The sequence below is a fragment of the Pristiophorus japonicus genome, chromosome 7 (genome assembly GCF_044704955.1).
Source record: "Pristiophorus japonicus isolate sPriJap1 chromosome 7, sPriJap1.hap1, whole genome shotgun sequence".
Taxonomy (NCBI): domain Eukaryota; kingdom Metazoa; phylum Chordata; class Chondrichthyes; family Pristiophoridae; genus Pristiophorus; species Pristiophorus japonicus.
The window spans coordinates 215769881-215796709 of NC_091983.1; the positions used below are offsets into that span (position 1 = coordinate 215769881).

A 26829-nucleotide genomic window follows, 5' to 3' on the forward strand; every position below is an offset into this window, starting at 1 on the left:
CCATTTAAAACTGATGTGAGGAGAAATTTCTTCTCTCAGCGGGTTGTAAATCTGTGGAATTCGCTGCCTCAAAGTTGCGGAAGCTGGGACATTGAATAAATTTAAGACAGAAATAGACAGTTTCTTAAACGATAAGGGGTTATGGGGAGTGGGAAGGGAAGTGGAGCTGAGTCCATGATCAGATCAGCCATGATATTGAATGGCAGAGCAGGCTCGAAGGGCCGTATGGCCTACTCTTCCTATTTCTTATGTTCTGTGAGCCCTGGCCAGTTCCCTGTGCTCTCCCCGGTCGTCCCGCATCTATCCCCGACCGAATGGCCTCCCGCACCGGCTGGCCCACTGATTTCCCGGGCCGAGTTTTGATAGGAAGGTAGGACTTAGTTTTAATTTTTATTTCTTCTTGAATGTTTTTATGCTTTTTTAATGTTGTTGTACTTTGTTTAATGCTTTGCAAGATCCTCTCCGCTTCCCTTCCCACCCCTATATCTGGTCGAATGGTCTCAGATGTACCTACCCGCGCTGATTTCTTAACTCTCCGCAAGGGTTGTGGCCACATACGCTGGCCTAACTTAGTTTGGAGCAACTATTAGCTGTCCAAAGTGGCTTAAATGGCCAAAATGGGCGTAGGTGGCTGGTAATGCCCCCTTTTGGGGGAAAAAAAAACTAAACCAATAAAATCCTAACTAACTCACTTGCACATTCAATTTGCGCCAGTGTAAAATGTGGATTTTTAAGATACTCCAGAAAAATCGAATTGCTCTTTTTAAAAAAAAAACAGAGCAACTCCTGGGCAAATTTGAGCCCATAGAGTGGTTACAGCACAGAAGAAGGCCATTTGTCCAGTCGAACCCGTGCCGGCTCTCTGCAAGAGCACCTCAGCTAGTCCCACTCCCCCACCCTTTACCCATAGCCCTGCAAATGTTTTTCTTTCAGGTACTTATCCAGCTCCCTTTTGAAAGCTGTGATTGAGTCTGCCTCCATCACCTTTCAGGCAGTGCATTCCAGATCCTAACCACTCACTGGGTAAAAAAAAATTTCTTGTGTCGTCTTTGGTTCTTTTGCCAATCGCCTTAAATCTGTGTCCTCTGGTTCTCGACCCTTCCGGCAATGGGAACAGTTTCTCTCTCTATCTACTTTGTCCAGACCCCTCATGATTTTGAACACCTCTATCAAATCTCCTCTCAATCTTCTCTGCTCTAAGGAGAACAACCCCAGCTTCTCCAGTCTATCCATGTAACTAAAGTCCCTCATCCCTGGAATCATTCTCTCAAATCTTTTCTGCACCCTCTGTAAGGTCTTCACATCCTTCCTAAAGTGCAGTGCCCAGAATTGGGGACACTGGCCCAGAAATTCCTGCATCCTGGGTCCGTACGGAGTGTGTACAGACTCGGGAACGCATCGCAAAAGCCGGTTTTCAGCGCACAATGCACATGCGTTGAAAACTGGCTTTTCCGATCTGTCAAGCTGGAGCTGGACAGATCCTCCGTATATTGGGAGTGAGAACATTTGCATGGGCAAGATTGCGGTACAAGTGCAGCCTCCGAAATCTGGAATGTTTTGGAATCCAGGCTCCGGACCGATTTGTGGCAGGGTTGTCCAGAATCCGTCAAATGTTCCGGAATCCGGACCCGCCAACCTCTCGGTCCCGCCGCTGCCCAGCTTCGGGCCCCGCCTAACCGCCCCTCACCTCGTCGCTGCCGCTGCCCGATCTCTGGCCTCACCTCGCCATCGCTGCCCTTACCTCGAGGCCTCCTCGCCGCCCGCCCGACCAGCACCTCTGTGACGGGGCAGCCCGACCAGCACCTCTTCAGGGCCCCACCCGATCAGCTCCTCGTCAGCGGGCCCGCCCTAACAGCTCCTCGGCAGCAGTGCGCTGCCCAACGACCATCGACGGTGCCGGCGACATGAACAGATCCACGCAGAGCCCCCCCCCACCCCTTGACGTTCTGAAATCCGGAAATAACCGAACCTGGGCTCGAGCGTTTCCGGATTTGTGATGTCAGAAAGACGTTCCAAAGTCCGGAAAAACGCAAAGTCCCGAGTGGCCTCGGTCCCGAGGGTTCCAGATTTGGGACGCTGCACTTGTATTTACCCATATCTTGCCCTGCAAATGTCCTCAAAACTCTTGCGCCTGATAAAAGCAGGCGATTAGCCTACTTTTACAGGCATAAGAGGTTTATTAAAATAAAATTCTAAAAAAAAGTTTTATTGTTTAAAAACCCTCCCCACTACAGTAAGTTTATTTTAAACCATAATTTAAAAAAAACCTTTTTTTTTTAAATCGGAAAAATATATATTTTTTTAATAAATAAATAACTTTAATTTGATAAATATGTGGTGTATTTTTTCTATTTTTGGTGTTTTGGGGGGGGGGGGGGAAGAGGTTCTCATTCATAACTCCAACTTACGGAGTTCCCATTATTCTGAATGAGAACATACTTTACCTGGATTGGCTGCCCAGAGCCGTGTGACTGCAGCTCCTGACATGCACGCACTACGACGCGCAGTCTGTGGAGGCCTCAGGACCGGGAACTCGCGTGGGCACAGCAGCTTCAGGTAAGTGTGCATCTTTTTTACGTTTCCCCTCGATTGCCCCAGGGAAGCAACCGACCGGGATTTCTGGGCCAATACTCCAATTGAGGCCGAACCAGTGTTTTATACAGGTTCTTCATCATTTCTACACTTTTGTACTCTATACTTCTATTCATGAAGCCCAGGATCCCATAAGCTTTTTTTCTAGTTGCTTTCTCAACCTGCCTTGTCACCTTCAGTGATTTGTGCACATATAACCCCAGGTCTCTCTGTTCATGCTCCCCTATAGAATTGTACCATTTAAGTTTATATTTGTTTTCCTCATTTTTTTTCTACCAAAATGTATCACTTCACACTTTTCTGCATTAAATTTCATCTGCCATGTGTCTGCCCATTCCACCAGCATGTCTATGTTCTCTTGAAGTCCATCACTATACTCCTCACTGTTCACTATACTTCAAAGTTTTAAGTCATCAATATATATCAAGAAAAGCAGTGGTCCTAGTACCGACCCCTGGGGAACACCACCTCCAGTCCGAAAAACAACTATGTTTCCTGTCACTTTCGTATCCAAGCTGCCACTGTTCAACTTTGCTGGCAAGCCAATTATGTGGCACTTTGTCGAATGTCTTTTGGATATCCATGTATACCACATCAACTGCATTGCCCTTATCAACCCTCTCAGTTACCTCATCAAAAACTCCAAGTTGGTCAAATACGATTTGCCTTTAACCAATCCATGCTGGCTTTCCTTAATCACACTTGTCCAAATGACTGTTAATTTTGTCCCTGATTATTGTTTATAAAAGTTTCCCCCTTACCGATGTTAAACTGACCGGCCTATAGTTACTTGGTATATCTTTACACCCTTTTTTGAATAAGAGTGTAAACATTTACAACTCTCCAATCTTCTGGCACTAACCCCGTTTCTAAGGAGGTTTGGAAGATTATGGCTAGTGCCTCCATGATTTCTTCCTTCACTTTCCTCAGCATGCTAGAATGCATCCCATCCGATCCTGATGACTTATCTACTTTAGGTACAGCCAGCCTTTCGACTACCTTGTCTTTATCAATTCTTGTCCCATCCAGTATCTCCTCTACCTCCTCCTTTACTATGTCTATGGCAGCAGCATCTTCCTTGTGTAGGTCTCTTTATTGGTCCCTAATCAGCCACATCCCTTCTCTTACTACCCATTTACTATTTCTATGCTTATAGAAGACTTTTGTGTTAGTTGACAATCTATTCTCATACTCTGTCTTTGTCCCTCTTATTTTCTTTTTCACTTCTCTGAACTTACTATATTTAGCCTGATTCTCAAATGTATTCTCGACCTGACATCTGTCCTGCGTGCTCTTTTTCTGCTTCATCTTACTCTATCTCTTTTGTCATCCAGGGAGCTCTGACTTGAGTTGCCCTACGTTTCCCCCTAGCTCTACCTGAACTATTTCCTCTTTAAAGGCAGCCTATTGTTCCATTACAGGTTTTCCTGCCAATCTTTGATTCCAGTTTACCCAAGCCAGATCGGTTCTCGTCCCACTGAAATTTGTCTTACTCCAATTAAGTATTTTTATTCTAGATTGCTCCCATTCCTTTTCCATTGCTAATCTAAATCTTAAGATACTTTGATCACTGTTCCTTAAATGTTCATCTGCTGACACTTGCTCCAGTTGACCTACCACATTCCCCAGAACCAGATTCAGCAACGCCTCCTTCCTCGTTGGGCCAGAAACATACTGATCAAGAAAGTTCTCCTGAACACACTTAAGAAATTCTTCCCCATCACAGTGGGACGAGAATGGATCTGGCCTAGGTAAACTCGAATCAAAGGTTGGCAGGCAAACCTGTAGTGGAACAATGGGCTGCCTTTAAAGAGGAAATAGTTCGGGTAGAGCTCGGGAAATGTAGGGCAACTCAAGTCAGAGCTCCCTTGATGACAAAAGAGATAATGAGATATACCCTTTATACTACAATCCCAGTCTTACTGGGTTAGGGTTTACATAGAAACTAGGTGCAGGCCATTCGGCCCTTTGAGCCTGCACCACCATTCAATATGATCATGGCTGATCATGCAACTTCAGTACCCCACTTCTCTCCATACCCCCTGATCCCTTTAGCCATGAGGACCACATCTAACTCCCTTTTGAATATATCCGATGAACTGGTATCAGCAACTTTCTGTGGTAGAGAATTCCACAGGTTCACAATTCTCTGGGTGAAAAAGTTTCTCCTCATCTCGGTCCTAAATGGCTTACTCCTTATCCTTAGACTGTGACCCCTGGTTCTGGACTTCCCCAACATCGGGAACATTCTTCCTGCATCTAACCTGTCCAGTCCCATCAGAATATGCTTCTATGAGATCCCCTCTCATTCTTCTAAATACCAGTGAATAAAAGCCAAGTCGATCCAGTCTTTTTTCATATGTCAGTCCTGCCATCCCGGGAATCAGTCTGGTGAACCTTCGCTGCACTCTCTCAATAGCAAGAATGTCCTTCCTCAGATTAGGAGACCAAAACTGCACACAATACTCAAAGTGTGGCCTCACCAAGGCCCTGTACAACTGCAGTAAGACCTCCCTGCTCCTATACTCAAATCCTCTCGCTATGAAGGCCAATATGCCATTTGCTTTCTTTACTGCCTGCTGCATGCCTACTTTCAGTGACTGATGTACCATGGCACCCAGGTCTCGTTGCACCTCTTTTCCTAATCTGTCACCATTCAGATAATCTGCCTTCCTGTTTTTGCCACCAAAGTGGATAACCTCACATTTATCCATATTATACTGCATCTCCCATGCATTTACCCACTCACCTAACCTGTCCAAGTCACCCTGCAGCCTCTTAGCATCCTCCTCACAGCTCACACTGCCACCCAGCTTAGTGTCATCTGGAGATATTACATTCAATTCCTTCATCTAAATCATTAATATATATTGTAAATAGTTGGGGTACCAACACTGAACCTTATGGTACCCCACTAGTCACTGCCTGCCATTCTGAAAAGGACCCGTTTATTCCCACTCTTTGCTTCCTGTCTGCCAACCAGTTCTCTATCCACGTCAATACATTACCCCCAATCCCATGTGCCTTAATTTTGCACACTAATCTTGTCAAAGGCCTTTTGAAAGTCCAAATACACCACATCCATTGGTTCTCCCTTATCCACTCTGCATCCTCAAAAAATCTGGAAGATTTGTCCAGCATGATTTCCCTTTCATAAATCCATGCTGACTTGGACCGATCCTGTCGCTGCTTTCCAAATGCGCTGCTATTTCATCTTTAATAATTGATTCCCGCATTTTCCCCACTACCGGTGGCAGGCTAACCGGTCTATAATTCTCTGTTTTCTCTCTCCCTCCATTTTTTTTTTTAAAGTGGGGTTACATTAGCTACCCTCCAATCCATAGGAACTGATTGAGTCCATGGAATGTTGGAAAATGATCACCAATGCATCTATTATTTCTAGGGCCACTTCCTTAAGTACTCTGGGATGCAGACTATCAGGCCCTGGGGATTTATTGTCCTTCAATCCCACTAATTTTCCTAACACCATTTCCTGACTAATAAGGATTTTCCTCAGTTCCTCCTTCTCGCTCGACCCTCGGTCCCCTAGCATTTTCGAGAGGTTATTTGTGTCTTCCTTATATTAGGATAGTTGAAGTCCCCTATTATCACTACTGGTCTGTCAAGTGCCTTGGTATGATTATATTTCTGGCTTGTTTTCAATGTTTTTGCAGATCTGAGACTGTTTAACATGTTAGTTGGTACTTACTGTGAGCAAAAAAACAAATTAAATTATAAAAGTTCTACTTAAGAATCTTGGAGAAAAACTATTTCCAGTGCTGAATGTCAAAACGGCCAGACTATGGGCCCAAGTTTTGGCCTCAGTTGCTCCTGATTTTTTGGAGCAACTGGTGTAGAACGGAGTATCTTAGAAATTCAAATTCTCGGCATTTAGTTTGCTCCAGTTCTAGTCAGTTAGAACAGTTTCACTTTGGAACAGAATTTTTTTTTCAAAAGGAGGCGTGTCCGGCCACTTACGCCTGTTTTCAAAGTTTCGGCAGTGAAAACTTACTCCAAACTAACTTAGAATGGAGTAAGTGAAGATTTTTGTACGCTCAAAAAAACCTTGTCTACACTTTAGAAAATCAGGCGTAGGTTACAAATCAGGCGTAGGGAATAGGGGGGGGGGGGTTTAAAGGGAAGTTCAGTTTTACAAATAAAGAGCCATCATCAATAATAAATAATAAAAACATCATAAATCAACCAATAAATCAATCAAAAAAAATTAATGAGTAATTTTTTTTTTAAATCAATAAAACATTTTCTACTTACCGACTGCAGCACCGGGAGCCCTCCAACAGCGTGCTGGGATGCCCCCCTCCTCCCCCCCCCCCCCCCAGTGTGTCCCTATCTCTCTCTCTGTCTGTGTGTCTCTCTCACTCTTTGTCAGTGTCTGTGTTTCTGACAGCGGGGGGGGGAAAAGAGAAGGGGTAGGGGGGGGAAAAGAGAAGGGGTAGGGGGGGGAAAAGAGAAGGGGTAGGGGGGGGAAAAGAGAAGGGGTAGGGGGGGGAAAAGAGAAGGGGGGGGCGGAGGCCGGCCGGGCTCAAGACTTTGGGCAGGGCCAGTTCCCAGCATCAGATTTACAGGTAGGTGGTGTTGGGTCGGGTAGGGGGGAGGAGGGAGGGAGGGAGGGTCGGAGGGTCGGGGGGGGGGGCAGGGCAGAGGGAGGTCGGGTAGGTCAGGGGCGGGGGGAAGGAGGTCGGGTTTGGGGGAGCGCTGGTCGGTTGGGTGGTGGGAGGGAGAGGGAGGTCAGGTCGGGTGCGGGGGGTGGGGGACGACCGCGGGTCCGGTCCGGGGGGGAGGAGCGGGGGGGTCGGGTTCAGTTGTGTCGGGAGGAAGCAGGAGCTGGGCGTGGGAGGCAGCCTTATGCACGCAGCCCCAGTGAGGCCATTCGGCCAGGGCTAGGGGCTGCGTGCTTCGGGCCCCTCCCACACAGTTTTGGGCGCCTGGAGCTAGAGGTCCCGGCACTGTTTTCAGCGCAGGGACCTAGCTCCGCCCCCCACAGCTCATCCTGACTCAAGAGGACCAGCAGGTAGCAGGAGAATCTAAGTTTTTTTTTTTAGGCGCACTTTGTGGCACGAAAAACGGGCATCCAGATTGGGGCTGCGCCGTTCTAGGCACGGCCCAAAACTTGGGCCCATTTAAACTAATACAAAAGCAAAATACTGCAGATGCTGGAATCCAGAATAAAAACAGAATATGCTGGAAATCTCAGTGGGTCAGGCAGCATCTGTGGAGAGGAAACAGAGTTAACATTTCGGGTCAATGACCCTTCGTCAGAACTGGAGTGTTCGGAAAGAACTAATTCTTAACAAGCGCAGAAAGGGGGAGGGGAAGAAAGAACAAAAGGGAAGGTCTGTGATAGGTTGGAAGACAGGAGAGATTAGAGACAAAAGGGATGATGGCTCAAATTCAAATGGTGATGTCAGGAGTTAGAAAAACATTAGTTAAGATAGGGTGTGAATGATGGGATAATGACCAACTGCCATTAGAGGCGAGGAGAAAAAAGAAAGAAAGAAACAGGCTCTGCAGGGGGCGGGAGCCAAAGATTGGCAGCGGCTACGCTCTGAAATTGTTGAACTCGATGAACAGACATTTGCACTGTTGGGAGACAGCTGAACTAAGTAATCAAGATCACAATCTTGCCTAGATTCTAACGTTAGGGGTGATCTGTAGATTTGAGAGCTCAAGGTACCTTTTTTATATATATTTTTTTTAAGTTGCACACATTTCTACTCTGATGTACCGCATTCTTTTGTCCGAGTTATCAATCAGGAGGCACCTGACTGATCTGTTACTAAATACTCCAGTCTCAAGCACACTTCACTGGGACTGAGGACTGAGAAAAGTGGCAATTAGAGTGGAAAAATTAGGGAGAGTATTGCAATTAAGAGCCAATAAGCTTGGCTTTGTACAAAAAGGAAGTACCCAGAGTTTCCATAAGATGAATTTCAAAGTTTTATCTGCTGGTTTGTTTCTTCCATTAAAAGGATGTACCAGGTAGATAAACGAAGAACAATTTCCAGTCTAGGAAATTGGCTCCAGTTGGAACAAAACCTTGGGTAGGACATCCATAAACTGAGCAGCTTTTAGTGATGTGTGCTCATACACCCAATTTACTTCCATTCCTTAGAAACCACCAGGGATAACTAGGGCATTCTACTTGTGTGGTGGACTCTTTCTGGCAAAGCAGGTTTCTCTCCACTCTGAAGAATTACTTCATCCCCAGTTCAAGTTATTAATGAATATTTTGTCTGTTTTTATTAGGTATTATTGTGATCTGGTCATTGGATCTTCAAAGTGTCACCAGTTTCTCTATTACTTTAGTGTAAGATCATATTCATATACCTGATATAATTGGCAGTAGTTTATACTGGGTAGAACCTGGAAAACAAAAAACCCACTGCCAGTTGTGTTAATAACAAAAGCTACTGCTACCTACTGTGTAAAATCTGCTGTTTAAAATGGATATTAATTACAACAGGTTTTAACAGGCAAAATCTTTCACTTGCGCCTCATTGTCCATTCCTAATGCAGCCAGGTGCGCAAACATTTAATCCTTCTCACTATTTGAGTCAAACGCAGGAGCTGAAAAATATAGGTGAATGATCATGTCAGCAACTTCTATAGCACTAATCTCAGTGGAGCTGTCAACTTGTCCAACTTTTAAATGAATTGAAAAGCCTAACCCACTGTCTGTTTGACTACTCCTGTGCCGGTGAGCCCACATGCTGAATGTGCGTTTCAGCATATGTAGGTATTTCTATAAACTTCATTTATAGTGGCCATGGTTTATCTGGACGTTTGTGTGAACTGGGCAAACATCTTCCCAAACCAAACAAATTGCCATGCTGAATTGCCTATTTTTGTACTCTCCTCCAGCCCACTACCCCCCGAAATGCCTGTGCTCCTCTAATTCTGCCCTCTTGAGTATCCCTTTTATAATCTCTCAACTATTGGTGGTAGTGCCTTCTGTTGCCTGGGTCCTAAGCTCGAATTCTCTCTCTAAACCTCTCCGCCTCTCCACCTCATTTTTCTCCTTTTAAGGCGCTCCTTAAAACCTGCCTCTTTGACTAAGCTTTGGTCACTTGCCCTAATTTCTCCTTGTGCGGCTCAGTGTCACATTTTTTATCCTGATACTCCTGTGAAGCCCCTTGGGATGTTTCACTACGTTAAAGGCGCTATATAAATATAAGTTGTTGTTGAAGATTCCTTGGTTTGTTGACAGATTTGTAGCTCGTGGTTTTAATGTTCTGACTCTGCAATCTATTGGAGCCAGTTTCTTGGTTACAATGGTCATTGGCATCTGCACAGAAAAAGCTTGCATTTACATAGTGCCTGGAGTCATGTTGCTTCAGGTTCACGCAAGATCTCACAAACACAAGACTGTCATTCAGTGGACATTGCTTTAAAGCAATAGCTGTGAAAATATGCAGAATTGTGACTGACCGTTCATTTCAGTTTGAGGTAATTCTGGGTTTTGTTTGGTTCTCCTATTATCTAGTAAAAATCTAGATACATAATTGCAATTACTGTAAAAAATCTACTTTTGGCACTTAAGCTATTCACAGTACTCCATGTAACCATGTTTGTGCACTTTTCCAGAACCAGTTTGCTGTTCAATCTTCTAAGAAAAATGTGTCTCAGATAGAAGGACCAACTCTGAACAACTCCTACGGCTTCAAAGTCAGCCAACAAAACCTCCAGGAGGCAAAAGCTTTGCATGAGGTATCGTATCCTCCCTTCAGTCTTGGTATAAAAACCTCAGCCCCTATGTAAACAGACTTCCCTATAATAGTTAAAGCTACTTTAATAAGCTATTGTCTAAACATTATCGAAATGACTTCTCAGAATTCAGTTTTTGTTAAATTTGCCAATTATTTTCTTTACCTCCTTTCCCCCCCCCACCCCCAAACATGCTATAAAGAAAATGGTACCCATGAGATTCCTGGGAGCTTCCTATTCTAGAATAACTATCAAAAGCAATAAAGGGTTTTCCACAACACAAAATAACTTACTTGTGAGAATTGTTTCTTGAATTTTATACTGATATAACTGCCAAGATTCAGTTGTGTCGAATTTGATTTCCTGTGACCGGAAAGCCCGAACTGCTATCATTGAATTTATCCCAGATCCGTTCCAAACTCAGCTGCACTATTGGACGGGGGGCAGGAGAGATAAATTAGAGGGGATAAATTAGTGTTATTAGCAGATTTATCTTGAATACTACCTGGCAAATGGCTGAGTGGCATTGCAGAAGGCATCCCTTTCTTGCTAGGTCACTGCTTGGATTGGAGAGCCTGGTAATAAAGTAGGAAAATATCCTACTGATGCTGGCTGCTTTAAAATGCTTAACTAGTTTTTAAATAATTTGACCTGATCAAATATTTTTATGTATACTTATAATATAAAGTGTATTTCATTTGCACATATGAATAAGTGTGTAAATGGGGTAGAGGAGCAGAGGGATTGGGGGTGGGGGGTTTCAGATATACATCACTAAAAGTGGTGGTGCAGGTTAGTATGGCCATTTAAAAGAAAATGCAAGATAAGCACTGAGGTTCATATCTAGAGGGATAGAATTGAAAAGCAGAAGTTATGTTAAACATCTATAGCACTGAACAATTCAGATTCCATATAAAAATGATAGAGGCACTGGAAAAGGTGCAAAAAAGATTTTGTACCTAGAATGAGACCAGAACTGAGGGTTTATACTTATCAGGAAAGATTGAACAGACTAGGGCTCTGTTCTCTCAGAGAAAACTGAGAGGTGACCTGATGGAGGTCATTAAGATTATGAAAGAGTTTGATAGGGTATACATAGAGCTCATAAGAACATAAGAAATAGGAGCAGGAGTAGACCATAAGGCCCTTCGAGCCTGCTCCGCCATTTAATATGATCATGGCTGATCTGATCATGGACTCAGCTCCACTTCCCCGCCTGCTTCCCATAACCCCATATCCCCTTATCGTTTAAGAAACTGTCTATTTCTGTCTTAAATTTATTCAATGTCCCAGCTTCCACAGCTCTCTGAGGCAGCGAATTCCACAGATCCACAACCCCGAGAAGAAATTTCTCCTCATCTCAGTTTTAAATGGGCAGCCCCTTATTTTAAGATTGTGCCCTCTAATTCTAGTCATCCTCACTGCATCGACCCTGTCAAGCCCCCTCATCATCTTATACTCTTCGATAAAATCACCTTTCATTCTTCTGAAGTCCAACCTATTCAACCTTTCCTCATAAGTCAACCGCCTCATCTCCGGAATCAACCTTGTGAACCTTCTCTGAACTGCCTCCAAAGCAAGTATATCCTTTCGTAAATATGGAAACCAAAATTGCATGCAGTATTCCAGGTGTGGCCTCACCAATACTCTGTACAACTGTAGCAAGACTTCCCTGCTTTTATATTCCCCTTTGCAATAAAGGCCAAGATTCCATTGGCCTTCCTGCTCACTTGCTGTACCTGCATACTAAGCTTTTTGTGTTTCATGCACAAGTACCCCCAGGTCCCGCTGTACTGCAGCACTTTGCAATCTTTCTCCATTTAAATAATAACTTGCTCTTGGATTTTTTTTCTGCCAAAGTGCATGACCTCACACTTTCTAACATTATACTCCATCTGCCAAATTTTTGCCCACTCACTTAGCCTGTCTATGTCCTTTTGCAGATATTTTGTGTCCTCCTCACACATTGCTTTTCCTCCCATCTTTGTATCGTCAGCAAACTTGGCTACGTTACACCGGTCCCTTCTTCCAAGTCGTTAATATAGATTGTAAATAGTTGGGGCCCCAGCACTGATCCCTGCGGCACCCCACTTGTTACTGATTGCCAACCCGAGAACGAACCATTTATTCCCTACTTTCTGTTTTCTGTTCGTTAGCCAATCCTCTATCCATGCTAATATATTACCCCCAATCCCGTGAACTTTTATCTTGTGCAGTAACTTTTTATGTGGCACCTTGTCAAATGCCTTCTGGAAGTCCAAATACACCATGATGTTTCCACTTGCGGGGGGGAGACCAGAACTAGGACTATAAGATAGTCACTAATAAATCCAATAGGGAATTCAAGAGAAACTTCTTTACCCAGAGAGAGGTTGGAATGTGGAACTCGCTACCACGGGAGTAGCTGAGGCGACTAGTATAGATTTAAGGAGAAACTAGATAAAAACATGAGGGAGAAAGGAATAGGCGGATATGTTGATGGAGTTAGATGCAGAGGGGTGGATGGAGGCTCGTGTGGAGCATAAACACCGGCATGGACATCTTAGGCCGAAAGATCTGTTTGTGTGCTGAACTATCAGATCATAACTTCAAAACATAGATTTTCACTACCCTTTTTGTGCAGGGAAAAAAAAATGCTTCCTGATTTGATGCCTAACTGACTAAGCTCTAATTTTAAGATTATGCCCCGTTTGTTCTGATTCTCCCACCAGAGGAAATAGTTTCTTTGGGCCCAAGTTTCCACAAGAAAATAAACGGGCACCCCTCCGAGCTGGGCGCCCGTTTTTCGCGCCAAAAACGGCGCCTAAAAAAATCCTCGGTATTCTCCACCTACTTGCAGGTCCTCTGGCCCTCGGCGCAGCCAGCACGAGCTGTGGGGGGGGGTGGAGCCAGGTCCCTGCGCTGAAAACAGTGCCGGGACCTCTGCACATGCGCGCTACAGTGGGCACGCAAGTGCAGTAGCTCCAGGCGCCGAACTGTGTGGGAGGGGCCCAAAGTACGCAGCCCCTAGCCCTGGCTGAATGGCCTCACTGGGGCTGCGTGAATAAGGCTCTTCCCACGGCCAGCTCCTGCTCCCCCCCCGCCGACCAGACCCGACACTCGCTCCCCCCTGCCTCCGGATCAGACCCGACACCCGCATCCCCCCCCCGCCGACCAGACCCGACCCGACACCCGCTCCCCCCCAGCCGACCAGACCCGACCCGACACTCGCTCCCCCCTGCCTCCGGACCAGAACCGACGCCCGCTCTGCCTCCGGATCAGACCCGACACCCGCATCCCCCCCCCGCCGACCAGACCCGACCCGACACCCGCATCCCCCCCCGCCGACCAGACCCGACCCGACACCCGCTCCCCCTCCCTCCCTCCCTCCCTCCCTCCCTCCCTCCCTCCCTCCCTCTCTCTCTCTCTCTCTCTCCCTCCCTCCCCCTCTTTCTCTCTCCCTCCCTCCCCCTCTTTCTCTCTCTCTCTCCCTCCCTCCCCCTCTCTCTCTCTCCCCCTCCCTCCCGCTCAGCGGCACGAACGGCTTTCTCCACTCTTTCCCCCTCCCGCTCAGCGGCACGAACGGCTGCAGAATTCTCCCTGGCTGAAGCACTTTCACACAGGTAGGAAGATGGTTTATTTAATCTTTTCTTGGCTTATAAATGTTTATTCAGGTTGGATTTATTTGTATAATATTTGTAGAAGTATAAATAAGGATTTATTGTAGAATTTAATGAGTTCTCTTTCCCCCCCCCCCCCCCCACCTCGTTCTGGACGCCTAATTTGTAACCTGCGCCTGATTTTTTAATGTGTAGAACAGGTTTTTTCAGTTCTACAAAAATCTTCACTGGCTCCATTCTACTTTAGTTTGGAGTACGTTTTCATTGTGGAAACTTTCAAATCAGGCGTCAGTGGCCGGACATGCCCCCTTTTGAAGAAAAAATTCTGTTCCAAAGTAGAACTGTTCTACCTGACTAGAACTGCAGAAAAAAAAAATGTGGAGAATTGAGATTTCTAAGATAGTCCATTCTCCACCAGTTGCTCCTAAAAATCAGGTGCAAATCATGTGGAAACTTGGGCCCTTTGTGTCCATCCTTTCGAATCTTTTTGTCACCCTGATATATAATTGCTCAACCTTTTAAACTCAATGGAATGCAAACTAAGTTATGCAGCCTATCCTCGTAATTTAACCCTTTTAGCCCAAGTACCGTTCCGGTGAATCTGCACTATGCCTCCATCCAAGACCAATATATCTTTTGAGTTTCAGTCCCCAAAAATGAATGTAGTACCACCTAGAGATAAAGACCAACATTCCATTTGCCTTTTTGGAGTAGTGCACCAGCTTCTGGCAACTTGAGCACATCGAAATCCCTTTGCTCCTGCACAGCTCCTAGTCTCTCACCATTAAGAAAATAATCCGATTTGTCATTTACCAATCCAAAATAGTTAACCTCATACTTTCTCCACCTTGATCTCAATCTATTATAGTTTTACACACTCAATTAGTCTGTCTGTCATATTGTAACTTCCTGCTCCAATCCACACAACATACTATGCCTCCCAACTTAGTGTCATATGAAAACTTGAATATACTGCTTTCTCTTCCTTCTAAGTCATTTTTATATATGGTGAAAAGCTGAGACCCCAGTACAGGTTCCTGGGGCACACCACTTGCTACATCCCACCAATCAATGTTCCTTTTGTTCCTACTCTGCTACCTCCCAACCAATTACCAACCGGTGTCACAGGGTTGGCTCTAAATCCGTGCGCTAGCATTTTTGATCTCTTGTGCAGAACCTTAACCGATTCCTTCTGAAAGTCCTCATAGACAACATCTATAGACACTCCTCTATCCACCATGCCAATGGCTTCTTCAAAATATGCAACTAGATGTTGGATATGCAACAGACATGGCCTATGCTTCACAAATCCATGCAGACTCTTGGATCATCTCCAAATGCTCAGTCACTTTGTTCCTGATGATAGATTCCAATAACTTTCCTATAACTGACAGGTCTGTAATTTCTTGGTAAGCCAGACCAGGAAGATTGCAAGGTGTTCTTTTTGTTTAAAAAATTTGAGCAATTTATGCCAAATAGATTAAAATTTAATTTGCATGCCAATAGTTCTTCCCTAATTCATGTTGAGTTAGTAAAAAAAAATCTAGATTTCTACAACCTCTGTCTGGACTAAGATTACTACAATTTTATGATTCAATAATAAGTAAAATGCAATATACATTAGTGCTCTGACCTGTTTCTGTTTGCAGGTGCAGTACCTTGTACTCATGAGTATGGAATTACATGCTCGCACAAGACGTGATTTGGAGCCTGACCCTGAATTTGATCCAATCTGTGCCTTATTCTACTGTATTTCTTCTGATGCACTGCTTCCAGAAGCAAATAAAACTGAGGTCATTGGTGCTATAGTAATTGATAAGGACCATATCGGCTCCAACAGAGACTCCTCTTCTCCTGGTATGAAGCATAGGCCAAATAGCCACTTCTTAATAATTGGGGATATATTAAGTCAATAGCATGGATATATACGCTATAGAGTACAGAAGCTGCTCAATTGTTAAACTAATATTCTACAAGTTAAGGGAGGACAAACTGATTTTGTTTGTATTTACTTTGTGAAAATAAATATTAATTTTGATTTCTCGAAGTGCACTGCAATATTTACATTTACTCAGTTTACTATCCGAATCCACTAGGTACCTTTTCCTTGTACCTTTTCAATTTAAAATCGCTTAGCCCCGGTCTATGGCATGCTGCTTCCGCTTTTGTGTTGCAGCTTCCCCAGGTTGGCACCTCCTGGCATGCTCTTCTACACTCCTCATTCAACAAATAGCAGAGTCCTTAGATTATGCCAGACGATTTGAGCTGTGGTGCTGTTGTGTAGTATTTTGCAGTATGAAGTGTCAGTATGAATTTCTAGGTTTGGTTACATTGTGCCATTTTACACTCAAAATGTTTATTCACTGTTTCAGGGCTTGGGAGCCAGACCCCACTGCTCGTCAGATCTGGTGTGACCGGTCTTCAAGTTTCTTATGTGAATGATGAAAAGGAACTGTTTCAGGAACTCATTAATAACATCAGAAGGTATTGTATCTACTCTGTTCATTATAATTATTTGAAGGTTGAAGTAATTTTTTTGAATCAACTTGCATCCCTTCAAATCTTTCCTAAAATAACTGTATTGTGTTCTACAATGAGAATTGTGAGTATGTCACTTTAGGGAAAAGAAATCCTTTTCTCCTGGAAGGGAGAGAATCAGCGTGATATGGATGTCTCAATGCTGATGTGAATCGTTTTATTCATTACCAACTGCATTTCTCTCCTTTTGTAGGCCCACCAAAATAATGCTAGCACACTTTGGAGATTAATCTGCATTTGTCATAATTTTGCTCACTGCTGCCTAATAATATCTGTGGTGTTTGTGGATATTTTTAATTAATGCATGTAATGTATGGAGAGGAAAAAGGCTATTATTTCTTCCTTGAGGGAGGTTGTACACTCGAGGATTTTCTTTACTCAAATTATTTTGAGTGGAAACACATTTGGGCAATCTGTAGTGAGTGGTGCACAGCAGGTATTTTGTGACAGTATCGCGTTGAATGTGATCAGAGTTTTACCATTTGTGTTCTGAGCAGTCATTGGGAGTTTTTAAAAAGTAAACCTATTTCAAGGCACTTTTGGGTAAATCTGAGTGACATGCAATGTTAAATGAATGGAGCAAGTGTGCTACACCAGTCTCCATTTTACTTGTGTCTTGAAAATATAATTGTATAGAAGTGTATAACTTTCATTGATAAAGCACCTGTAACATTTAAAATGTCCCAAGGCACTTGAGAGAATAGAAAAAAATATAGATTAAAGTAATGGGAAGAGGTTAAAGGTGATGTCCAAAAGCTAGGCTGAAAAGATGGATTCTGAATGATTTTTAAATAAGCACAGAAATGGTGAGGTGGAATGATTTAGGGCAGGAGTTCCTGAGAGTGGGACTGGGGTGGCAGAATGTTCACCCGTGGAATGAATGGAAGGGGAGGTGTATAGATGGCCAGTTAGAAGACCAGAGGGCATGGAAGGCAACGTGAAGTTGAAGGAAGTTGCAAAGGTAACTCCTTAAAGTGAGGCCCTGCAGGGATTTGAAGATGAGATTTTAATATTGAATGCCTTTCTAGGGAAGCGTGCTCATGAATGAGCGTGTTGGCAGCAGGCGGTCTGAGGCAGGGGCTGAGACGGATGATATTACGGAGGTGGAAGTTGGCAGTCTTTGTGATTGAAAGGATATGGGGCCGGAAGTTCAGCTCGTTGTCAAATAGGATGATGAGGTTGCAAAACGTTCAGTTCATCCTGAGACAATGGCCAGGGAAAGTGGCAAGGGAATGGAGTCCAAAGACAATAAAGGAAATTGTGGCTCATCCAGGTCTGGATGTCAGGCAAGGAAACTAACATCACAGGTTGTGGATGGGTGGAGCTGATTGTCATCCACGTGCATGTGGAACCTTGACGCCATGTCGTCAGAATATATCACCAAGGGACAGCATGTAAATGAGGAATAACGGGGCTACGGATAGATCCTGTGGGCGGGCAGGAAAGCGCAATTCCAGAGGTATGGGGGGTGGGAAGAGAAGCCATTGCTGGTAATGCTCTTTCTCTCTCACGCTCTCTCACGGCTCTCGAAGCTCTCCTGTCTTTATCAAAAGAACTGAGGAGGATACACGACGAGGCATCATGTACAGCGCAAGGTGCGCGAGTGAGTGCAAGGCGAATGAGGCTGCCAATGAAGTCTTGGAGATGGTACCTTATAAATGTTCTCATTCGCTGTGAATTATGACTTTCCAAATGATCTGCATGTCTTGTATTTTAACTTTTCTGCACAAGCAGGGAAACTGAATAAAAGGCTGATTCTTAAATAGTCATCTTGAACTTGTCTTGTATTAGGTACGATCCTGATATTCTACTGGGGTATGAAGTTCAGATGCATTCGTGGAGCTACCTCTTTCAGCGAGCTGCTGCGTTAGAAGTTGACCTCTGTCGGATGATCTCCCGTATTCCAGGTAATACTCATTTAAAATAGACACATGCTTTTGTTTTTAAAAAGCCTCTTCAGATTGTCATTCCAAGACATTAAATGCTAAATGATGAATAGCTGGGCCCCACAGGACTCTGCCATTGTTTATGATCCACACTAGCCTCCTCTCACCCAACTTCATCTTAACCCCATCACCATATAACTTCCATTCCTTTCTCTCTCATGTACTTATCGAGCTGCCCCTTGTTGCATTTATACTGAAGTGATTGGAGCCATTGGCATTTAGTAGGCAACTTGGAGACAAGAACGGGCTTGCAGAATGCGAGAAAAAAGCAAAGAAAGTAGGGGGAATCCGGAGATTCCGAAAGGGAAAACCATAAGAGTGTGTGTGGAATACAGAGCAAAATAGTTTACAGGAAGAGATGCATGATTTTTATTTTTGTCTGTCAAAAATGCCAGTGAAGGATCAACTCTATTTTGAACAATTAAATGTAACACGTAGATCTTCTGCAGTGTTGCTTGTGGTACCAAATATTGGGAAGCAGTATGTCGGAGCAGAAATTTGCTTACCAGCCATAAAAGCGCTCAATATGGAGACCATCTGGTGTCCAGAGTGCAGTCTACAGTTTTTGAGGGTTTTTTTAAGAAGCTGTATGATCAGTGCTCAGGAAATCGGCTGATTTCCAGTCCCGATGCTTTGCAGACGCATAAAACGTGTGTAGTAAAGCAGCAGGTCTGCATCCACCTTTGGAAAAAGCCTTACAACTGCCTAGCCTTCGGCATTCCACAACCAAGGTACTTCTCCAGCTGTAGATTTGCTCAACCTATCCCTCACCTCCACCTTTGAAGCCCTTGTCCCTAGCAGAACCTTTACTCTCTCCCTCATCTGGTCATTCTCGTCGGTATGGTACCCATCCTCATTCCCTCAAGACCGAGAGGCACAGCCCTGAGTGCATCGGCGCATCTGGTTTAGCCATCCATCACCAGATCTGCCTGGACCACATCAAGATCTTGCTCTCCTCTGCCAAATCACTCACTATTCCAGGATCATCCTGGAGGGCAAACATAACCCAGCTTCTTTTCTCCACTACCAAGTATCTTCTTAAACCCCTCTCCTCTGACCCCTCCGTTCCTTTCCAGCAACAAGTGCGAGGAGCTATTGATTTACCTTGTCACAAAGGTGGCGACCAACCATTCTGCTGCTTCCCCCTTTTTGTCCAACAAGCCAAAGGTCCTCCCATCCTAGTCCTGATCCCCCACACCTTCCTGACTTGCAATTTTATCGGCGTTCCTTCATCGTCGTTGGGTCAAAATCCTGGAACACCCTCCCTAACAGCACTGTGGGAGTACCTTTACCACAAGAACTGCAGCGATCCAATAGGTGTCTCACCACCCCCGCCTTATGGGGGATTAGTGATGGGCAATAAATGCTGGCCTTGCCAGTGATGCCCACATCGTATGAATGAATTTTTAAAAATCTACTTTCTCTTTTTGCCGCCTTTGAGCTCATCTTATCCATTAGATCCCCTCCTCGCCCCTATTTCTCACTATGCAGCTGATAGCCAAACTTCACTTCCTGGCCCTTTTGCTAGGTGACCTTTCACCATCGCTGGTTGTCAGTGGAGTTTGTGACAAATTGAACCCGTGTTAAAATATGACTGCTTCAAAAGAAGTGAAAAATACAGATGTCTAAATTCACTTAAAAATAATTTGTGGTGATACATTTACACGAAGTTCAGTTCAAGATTGTTTATTTTGATTGTCATTTATGATAAGTCCTAATTAAATTATAATCAAACTTGTCAAAATTATGATTTTATGCTAAAATAGGTAATCAGGCATTAACATGCCTATAAATTATCAGCAGCACTACACATATTAGTGAATAGAATACAAACATTATTTCAAGACTGCTACAATGGTATTAGGTTTTTTTTTTAAATTGAAACAATGTGTGTATGAAGATTTTAAAACAATCATTTGTTTTATCAGATGACAATAAAGAAAACCGTTTTGCTCCAGAAAGGGATGAATATGGTGCAACTGCCATGTCGGAGATAAACATCGTGGGACGGATCATTCTGAATGTTTGGAGAATGATGAGGAGCGAGGTAATAGTCACTTTTGTAAAGTATAAGATGGATACCTCGCTCGTATGACACAAACGGAGTAGGTTCGGTAAAACAGTGCAGACTCGGTAAAGCTCCACTTGTTTACCAGCAGCCTCTCATCTCTCAATTTTGATTCTGTTAGAACAAATGCCTATATTTTTTTACCTCTTTAGTATATATTGATTACTTGAAATTTCTCGGTAAAGAGCTGAATAGTAAGAAATAAAGAAGTGTCTTTTGAGTGATTGCAGGCCAGTTATCTTAATATCTGTGATAGATTAATTAATTAGGATGAAATGAGCACATGACTAGATAAAGATAAAATTGTTAGAAGTAATTGGTGCAAGTCTCGAAGGGGACAATCGTACTTTACAAACCTCATAGAATTCTTTGAGGAACTAACAGATAAGGTAGATGGGGAAATGAAGTAGATGTAGTGTACATGGACTTTAGGAAAGAATTTGACAAGGTATCCTAATGGGAGGTTATCAGAAGATTAAGGGACATGGAATCAGGGGGAGGTTGGCAAACTGGATTTAAAAAATGGTTGTAAGGGAGAAAGCAAAGTAGGAGTTAAGGGCAGAAGTGGATAACTGTCCCTCGGGTTCAGTTCTGGGTGTACTTCTGTTCACTGTGTAGATCAGTGATTTGAATATATGCCTAGAGGAAGTGGTGTTGAAATTTCCAGGTGATACAAAAATAAGAGGTAGAGTTAATTCCTTAGAAGCCCAAAGGAAACAGCAAATGGATATTGATAAAATGGTGGAACGGGTTTAAGACCGGCAGGTATAAATTCTATGTGTGTGTGAGGGATTTGGTTTAAAGAAGAATGATGGCAGTGATTATACTCTGCCTGGGAGGAGGTTCGGGGCTGTGGAAGAGTAGAGATTTGGGGGACAGGTTCACAACATTAAAGACAGCACCTCAGATTGATAAGGCTGTAATAATTTTCACCTCCAGAAGTATCAATTATAAAATATAAAAGAAAAGAGCTGATGGTGAGCCGACATACAGCCTCAATAAGATCTTTAAGTACTGTGTGCAGTGTTGGGCATGCTGCCTGGTTTGAGGAAATACGAAGAAAGACTTGGAATAATATAGATTATATAGTGATATAACATGTTGAACTGCTAGCTTGTTCCTTTTCGTCTTGTTGCTTTAAACACACACGCAGTTGTAGCAATGCAAGATCAGTCTTCATTGAAACCTCGTAGTTCACAAACCATTGAGAGTTGAGACATACTATCCACAACCAGTATGAGCTCTGTTGGGACATACTCCACGATTCCATTTTGAGCTATGCAAACACATTCGCTCGCAATCTTGTACCATTCTTTACCTTTGATCGCTACATTCCAGGCACACAACCAATACATCATAGTACATCAACGATGCATACAAATGTCAACAGAATAACAACAAACATGCACTTTTAACTCTTCTCAATCTCTCCTAATTATTTTATTGCAATAAACACAAGTGACCTGATAGGCTCGCAGGTCAGCCTTCTGATCTGTGGAGTTACATTTTCCTTAAATGCCCTTGCACAATTTACAACCCATGCTCAGTAGAAAGCTGTTTTAACTCATCGTGTGCTGATCCCACACTGACTGCCCAGAAAGAACATTGAAGTACCCAGGTCATTACTACATAACCCACCTCTTTAAAATTATGAAAGGATGGTAGAAACAGATCTGTTTTCATTAGTTGAGGGGCTATAGATACAAGAGTAAATGTAAGAGATTTAGATCTGAGGGTGGGAGAAACTTCTTCAGAGATAGTTGTGGGGCTGTGGAATTCACTTCCAGGGTTATTGGTTGAGGCAGAAACTATATGCACATTCAAGATTAGATTGGATAGATAGATGTAGGAAAAGGGATTGAAGGGATATAGAAACAGGGTGGATAAATGTGATTAAATCTATTTTGTTTGCATATAGGGTAAATGCTAATAAGGACTAGTTGGGCCGAGAGCCCTGTTTTCATGTAATTTCTATGTGTTTGAGTTTAATAGGAAATACAGTGCCATGTGCATTATGTTATAACAATACACAGTAAAAGAAGCTTTCAATATTAATGTCCATGATCACCAGAAAACTATAAACTCGTGTTTACACAACTATACAATGCCCAGTTCTAAAAGAATGATGTCCTTGTGCTACTCTCCTCCTTTCACATTTATACTGAGCCAGTGTCTAATGTGCTGGTCTCCACTTTTATACAGGGACCCACACACATAAAACAATTCTGCATTGGCTATCTTATTCTCGCAGTAAAATCCCAAGCGACTGGTTCCTAGGTTTGCTTATACTAGAATTCAGCGGAAGGAAGGTATCCATATGTCGGTTGTATTCCTATAGTGCGGAAGTGCTTTTAAAGGACTTGTCGTTCTGTTGGAGAGATCTCGAAAGCCGAGTGTTCTCAAAGTTTTGCTACAAAAAATTTAACTTTGAATAAATTATCTTTTGAGGCAAATGATTTTCTCCGAAACTGTCCGGTCGCAAATCCCCCTTTGTTTTAAGTTCCAAGGCCTTTGTTATAACTTCCTGAATGTTTTTATTGGATGCCACGGCTTCTAATAATAGAACAGTCATTGAGTATTCAGCTGAAATGTCAACAAGTGCTTTGTTACACATCCCTTTAGGATACATTTGTGGGAAGTGAATATCATTCTGTGCTCTTTGTCCACCAGCTTTCTATTTACAATAGGAACACTGGTCCTATTAAAAGCAATATACGTTTTTTTTGTTGATCATTAATTCATGTGAGTAACAATTTGTAATTTCTAAACATCAACAATTTTTCACATTTTTTGGCCTATGCTGCAATTTATTTTGAAACACCCTACAACGTATTTTAAAAGATTAGCATGCGTAATCGAGCACTTGTTCACATTTCAGCTGAATATTCAATGATTTTAAAAAAAAATTAGATCCATGCCACCCAACAAATGATCCTATAAGTTACAGAAAAAGACTAGGGAAGCTAAACCTAAAGGGAACCTCTTTAGTACACTTTGCAACTGAGTATAGTTCAGCACAGGGAGGGGGGAGGGGGTGGGGGGTGATATCATTTGTTTCATGGTTTATTCAAAGTTACATGTTAAGTTGCAATATCATGTTTTAATTGTCATAGAAATGACATACCGCCTGTCTGTAGAAGAATTATATAAAGTTTACAATTTCTAATCCGTTCAAGTAACTGACAGCTACATTCAGCCAGTTACCTGCACTATAATATAGAAAATATCAGACATTTACTACATCTTTGTGTCTTTTTTTCCACCCAAACCTACCTTCATGGGGCAAATTTCAATCTGAACATTATTCTACAATACATTTATTAACATACTTTTGGTTACTGAACAGCTCAGTTAAGTGTAACTTGTGTACACAAAATGCCATGATGTTGCAGAGTATTGTAATTTTTTTCTTCTTGCAGGTTGCTCTCAACAATTACTCTTTTGAGAATGTAGCCTTTCATGTTCTTCACCAGCGTTTTCCACTCTTTTCCTTCCGTGTCCTATCTGACTGGTTTGATAATAAGACCGATTTGTACAGGTAAACTTCTCCATTTTAATATTTAACTTGCATATTGTTCTAGGTCTGGATTTCACTTGGATTTCCAGGTATAAGTGTTTGATTCACAGTTTCCACACATAAAATTCCAGTTTATTCAGTTATCCAATCCAGCTTACATTAACCAAGATATACCCTGAGAAAAGAAGCAACAAAATGTCTGTGCACCAAAAGCAGTGAGCTTGCATTTGGCTGGCAGGAGTACTCACTAACCTCTGGTCAAGGAGCCCAGTTCCAAGCAATGGCTTGTTTTAGGACTACTCATGGACCCACTATAGGTCAACTCATTGTGCTTATTTTTAGTAATAACATTTGTGATGTATGTAGGTATATACCACCTGAGATTTGAAAGCACCAAAGCCTGAACACAAACCTGGTTAAAGCTAAGTAAAAATTGTAACTACTTTATTTCCATAAACTAAATACATAAACTTTGATTGCAGATCCGATATTGGCAAATTTCCCTCCACTCAAGTGTCAGGAGGACAGACCAGAAACCTGCCTGATCAGAGCCCATCAGCTGTGGGCTCTCCGCAGCAATGGGCTTCATAACTCCTCAGTCCCAATCAGGAGCAACCAAGGCAGTACCTTGGTAGTACAAATTTTGGGTCTGCTATAGGTACCTTCTCTGGTTCATGTCCTTCGTATTCTGGTGTTGACTCTCTGTGCGCGACATAGCATTTATTCTTAACTCTGGGGAGGTAACAGTGTCCCCTTTGTTGTACAAATGGATGTCGTAAACTTGCACACGTCCTACTTGTGCTTCCCAATCCTTTTGATATGTGGAACTGATGAACACTCAAGACAAGTTCGATGACCATTCTGTTTCCGAACATGCTCTGTCTGACCTGAATCCCATTTCCCAATGTTTACATCCTCCACCTTCATGAACAGAAAATAAATCAGTCCTCATTTTCCCTTCCTTAAATGACATACTGCAATCCTCCACTCGATAGAGATGAATTTAGAAGAATATCTTCTGATAATTGTTTGATATAGATACAGATGAGCATTCCTTTGCAGACAGAATCCTGTAATGAGTACAGTAACTTCTGGAGTGTTTTGGTGGTTCCAATATCTAGGATTTTATTCTATTACAGATGGAAGATGGTTGATCATTATATTTGCCGTGTATGTGGAAATCTACAGTTGCTGAAGCAGCTGGATGTGATCGGAAGAACAAGCGAATTGGCCCGACTGTTTGGTATCTTGTTCTATCATGTGCTGACAAGAGGCGCACAGGTTAGTGGCTAACTTTCATCTTCTGTGTCTGGTGCAGAAATGATCCTGTAATTCTTAAATATTACCATTTACTACAGTTCTGATTCCATTACATAAATAGAATGAGAACTTTTCTTTAGAAATGTTAGGATAATATTAGTCAATACATGTAAAACATACTAATGTCTTTTTCCCATTGTATTTGTAATTTGCAATTATTCGAATTGTCCTAAATGAACTGGAAAATGGTGAATAAAATCATTATGCTAAGATTTTTTTTTGCATGTAAACCAGGAAAATAGATTCTATTCCTGGATAATGCTAAGAGGAGCTTCTGAACCGCAGCTAAATTTGGTGTTCACTATAGCGATTTATAGAAAGGATGTTGGCATGCTCCACCTTTTCTGCCACTCTGTTCCAGCCTTCCCACAAATAAACCCTGCTTCCAGATTTGGATCTTAACCTTTGTTCTGCACAAAACTCTTCGAACATGAAAGGTTTCATAAAATTATGGTGGATGGCAGTTGTATTGATTGAACACTCGTTGGTAAAATTTGTTGACCTTACTTAAGATCTCTAACAATATTAAAGGACATTTACTGGACATAAAACAATCTCTTCCTAGGTTAATGTGTCCCATCTAGATTTGTAGGATATCTGAAAAGATACTACATTTTGAGCTAATAAAGGAGACATTCAACTGGATAGAGTTATTGTAATCCATGTTCTTGAAGTAAAAAAGCAAAATACTGCGGATGCTGGAATCTGACATAAAAACACAAAATGCTGGAAATCTCAGCGGTCAAGCAGCATCTGTGGAGCGAGAAACAGAGTTAGCATCGACCTGAAACGTTAATTCTGTTTCTCTCTCCACAGATGCTGCCTCTGACCCGGTGAGATTTCCAGCATTTTGTGTTTTTATATCCTTGGAAGTAAAGGTAGTCTGTTTTCAGAAATGCCTTTCTCCACGTACTTTTGGTTAAATTAGCAACATTATAGCATGGTTCAACGTTTGGGCAAATCACTTATCTGTGTAAAGTACAACAAAAGGTCCTTTGGTTTATATTTTAAACACTCTATTTAAAATATACTTGAACTTCTCCTTCAGGTGGAACATATTTAACTCTCTGGAACTGCTTGTTGACCATATAATGCTCTAAAACAGTCAAAAAGAACAGAATGTTCCCATTCGGGATCAAACAACGTAAAGAAAACGTGAATTTGCACTTCATGCTTTAGCATGTCCTCTTCCAAAACACTTCACAAACAATAAATTACTGTTTTGAAGTATAGTTACTTGTTATATCAACTTAGTAAAACATCCAACGGGGTTCACAGAATCATCAAACAAAAATTGATACCGAGCCAAGGAAGGAGACATTAGCACAGGTGACCAAAAACTTGGTCAAAGAGGTAGGTTTTAAGGAGATTCTTGAGGGAGAGCGCAGAGAGGTTCAGGGAGGGAATTCTAGAGCTTGGGGCCTAGACGACTGAAGACACTGCTACAATTAGTGAGGGGATTGGGGGGGTGGGGGGGGAAGAAGAGAGAGAAAGTGAGAGATGCACAGGAGGCCAGAATTGAGG

The 26829-nt window shown here is 42.7% G+C and overlaps 1 protein-coding gene across 1 annotated transcript in view; it reads left to right on the plus strand.

The window, feature by feature from the left end:
* The window catches only part of rev3l (REV3 like, DNA directed polymerase zeta catalytic subunit), a 230759-nt gene that overhangs the window by 158871 nt on the left and 45059 nt on the right, over window positions 1-26829 (plus strand). The window contains exons 16-22 of the mRNA XM_070885791.1: window positions 10198-10320; window positions 15566-15773; window positions 16289-16400; window positions 18246-18361; window positions 20329-20447; window positions 23888-24006; window positions 25125-25266. Of these exons, the coding sequence (XP_070741892.1) occupies window positions 10198-10320; window positions 15566-15773; window positions 16289-16400; window positions 18246-18361; window positions 20329-20447; window positions 23888-24006; window positions 25125-25266 (939 nt within the window). The remainder of the gene's footprint in view (window positions 1-10197; window positions 10321-15565; window positions 15774-16288; window positions 16401-18245; window positions 18362-20328; window positions 20448-23887; window positions 24007-25124; window positions 25267-26829) is intronic.